We start from the raw sequence: 2,734 nt of genomic DNA on the forward strand, positions 1-2,734 counted from the left end.
AAAGACAATGGTGATCAAGCATTTCAGCCACCGCCATCCCTTGAGTCCATACGAAGTAGAAGAGGACCAAGACATAATATGCTGCGTTTGTGAGGAAGAAATCCTTCCAACGTCACCAGCTTACAAGTGCAACAACAAGAACAACTCCATATCGTGTGAGTATTTTCACCTCCACAAACACTGCTTTGAATTGCCAAGAGAATTCCAACACTCTTCTCACCCTCAACACTCTCTAACTCTCCTTCCAAAACCTCCTTCCTATCTCTTTAACTGTGCCGCTTGCGCCGGCTATAACTCGTCCTTTGTTTACAACTGCGCCGCTTGCGAATTCGCTCTTCATGTTCGGTGCTCCGGTTTGGAGGAGTTGGTGAGGCGGGAGGATCACCAGCACCCGCTCCAGCTCGTGTTTTCGTTGCGGCCGGAGCAGAAGGAAGAGGAGGAGGAGGAGGATGAGGAAGAAAAGGACTATTGGTGCGACATCTGCGGGTGCTGTGTCAAGGAGGGACGCTGGGCCTATTTGTGTAAAGAGTGTGGTTATGTCACTCACTTGGAGTGTGTAAGTGCGGAAGCTGAAGTATTTGAGAAAGAAGAAGAAGAAGAAGCACTTGATTACTCTGCGAAAGAAGAAAGAAGAAGAAGAAGAAGAAGAAGAAGAAGAAGAAGAAGAAGAAGAAGAAGAAGAAGAAGAAGAAGAAGAAGAAGAGGACGATGACGATTTGGATGTTATTGTAAAAAACCAGAAGAAGATTTTTGTGCAGCAAATGGTGTTGAATAACCAGATAAATATGAGAAGGATGCGCACGCAACAGAAAATAATGATGGACAACACAAGACGTCTATTCCAATTCAGATTATAGATACATATCGGATATTATATATTGAACCAGTGAAATTTCGTTTTCAGGTACTTTTGCTTAGAACTTATAATTACAATGCTGCAATGTTTGCTCATGGCTGTTTGGCTATAAAACTGTTGTTATGTTCACTACTGGCCTGCTAGTCTTTGTTTCTGTAATTCGTCAAGGTTTATTATTTCAAATAAAGAAATTGTGCTTTATTATCATGACTTTGAGATCTACTTTCCTAATTTGATCAACTAGTCTTTGCCAGTTTTGGTAGCATATATCACCTAGCTAGGTTTGGATTATATATGGTTTTTGCTTATTTGCAATAGATAGACATAATATAAGGTTAGATAAGATGAAACTGCGAGGAAATACATATAGTCAACACCACAAACTGAGGCATATGGAGTTCAATGACTAAATACAAGTTATCAACTTTAAAAAAAAAAAAAATATATATATATATATATATATAAAGAGTAAATAGTAGCAAAAGAATGCATCTATTTAGTACATAAATTTACCTTCATATAGCTTGCAACATAGATTTATTTAAAGAAGGAAAAAGGAGACAAATACTTAAAAGTATAAATCAGGATTTTTACTTTTTATTCTTAATTAATGATCTTTTTAATCAAATTATTACACTAGTAAAAGGATATAAATCAAGAAAGAAGAGTAAAAATCTAGATCAATACACTCTGAAGGGTAAATACTGCAATTTTCTCTTTAAAAAAAAAGGATTACACTTGGTCTTCTATTATAATTAAAAAACCCTATTTACTAGAAGTTATAATGTATAGACTATTTACTACATTAAAGGAGACAAATATCTTTAGAATGCATAAGTCTTGTATTTTTACCTTTAATTATTGATTAATACCTTTAGTTAAAAAAAAATATATTAGTCAATAGGGTATTAATTAAAATAAAAAGTAAAACTCTTAGAACATTACATTCTAAAAGTAAGTTTATCAATTTTCTCTTAAAATTTTCATGAGGGCTCAATTAATATAACATCTCATAAAAAATTTATATCAAAAATTTATATCAGCATGTTATGATTCTTTTATTATTATTATTATTATTATTATTATTATTATTATTATTATTATTATTATTATTATTTTTGCTTCTAATGATTCTTTTTTTTTTTTTGTTAATCTATTTTGTTCCATAAATAGCCGTCAAGTGGTATGACTTCCTTGAAATGGTTTAACCACAAGTTCAAACTTACTGTCCCAAATTTCTTGTCTCATTGGCTATCCTCTCAATGTAATTTTTACATTTTGATACTCATCTAAATTTACAAAATTGACTACACAATAAATAATAAATAAACTACTTAAGCAATTAAATGGCTGTCAAAATATTCGGTGACAACCAATAAGACTGAAAAATGCAACAGTAAATATGAACACAAGATTGAAATAACTTAAGAAAAATAACGTCTCGCTGTTTCTCTCTCTTTTTAGGTAATAATCTCGTTCTTTAAGTACATTATTAATTCAATATTAAAAAGATGTACATTTTTTTAATGCAAAAACGCATTTCATTAATCAACAAATCGCAAAGCTTATAGAGAACTCAATACAGAAAATTTGATATAACAAACTAAAATCGAAATTATAAAAAAAAAAATTTAGTAGATCCGTTGGCGTCCTATTACAGGGATCTAAGGTCCAACAATAGACACAACTTGGAGCACTTCTCTTAGCTCTTTTAATTCTCTCTCCACAGCTGGGTCTCTCAAAAAGACTGTAGCAAATTCTCTACAAAGACCGATCTCTAAAAGCTAATATTCTTTCAGATCAAACTCGCCGAAGAGGGAGATCTTACCAAGAAATATAGAAGATAAAAAACAACACAAAACCGACACAAGGTTATAT

The 2,734-nt window shown here is 32.4% G+C and overlaps 1 protein-coding gene across 1 annotated transcript; it reads left to right on the forward strand.

Annotated features, from left to right (window-relative positions):
- The first annotated feature begins 7 nt into the window (after positions 1-7).
- On the forward strand, positions 8-1,000 carry LOC21393470. Its single transcript, XM_010100924.2, has 2 exons — positions 8-574; positions 905-1,000. Exons 1-2 carry the CDS (start codon positions 8-10, stop codon positions 998-1,000), a joined length of 663 nt encoding a protein of 220 aa, XP_010099226.2.
- Positions 1,001-2,734: the final 1,734 nt, after the last annotated feature.

Source organism: Morus notabilis, unplaced genomic scaffold (genome assembly GCF_000414095.1).
Source record: "Morus notabilis unplaced genomic scaffold, ASM41409v2 Scaffold1764, whole genome shotgun sequence".
Classification (NCBI taxonomy): Eukaryota; Viridiplantae; Streptophyta; class Magnoliopsida; order Rosales; family Moraceae; genus Morus; species Morus notabilis.

Excerpts from the sequence above, each read along its gene's own strand:
- LOC21393470 (XM_010100924.2), top strand. The coding sequence starts at position 8 with ATGGTGATCAAGCATTTCAGCCACCGCCATCCCTTGAGTCCATACGAA. Across the intron at positions 575-904 it reads GTGTAAGTGCGGAAGCTGAA|GTACTTTTGCTTAGAACTTA; the intron begins GTATTTGAGAAA and ends TTTCGTTTTCAG.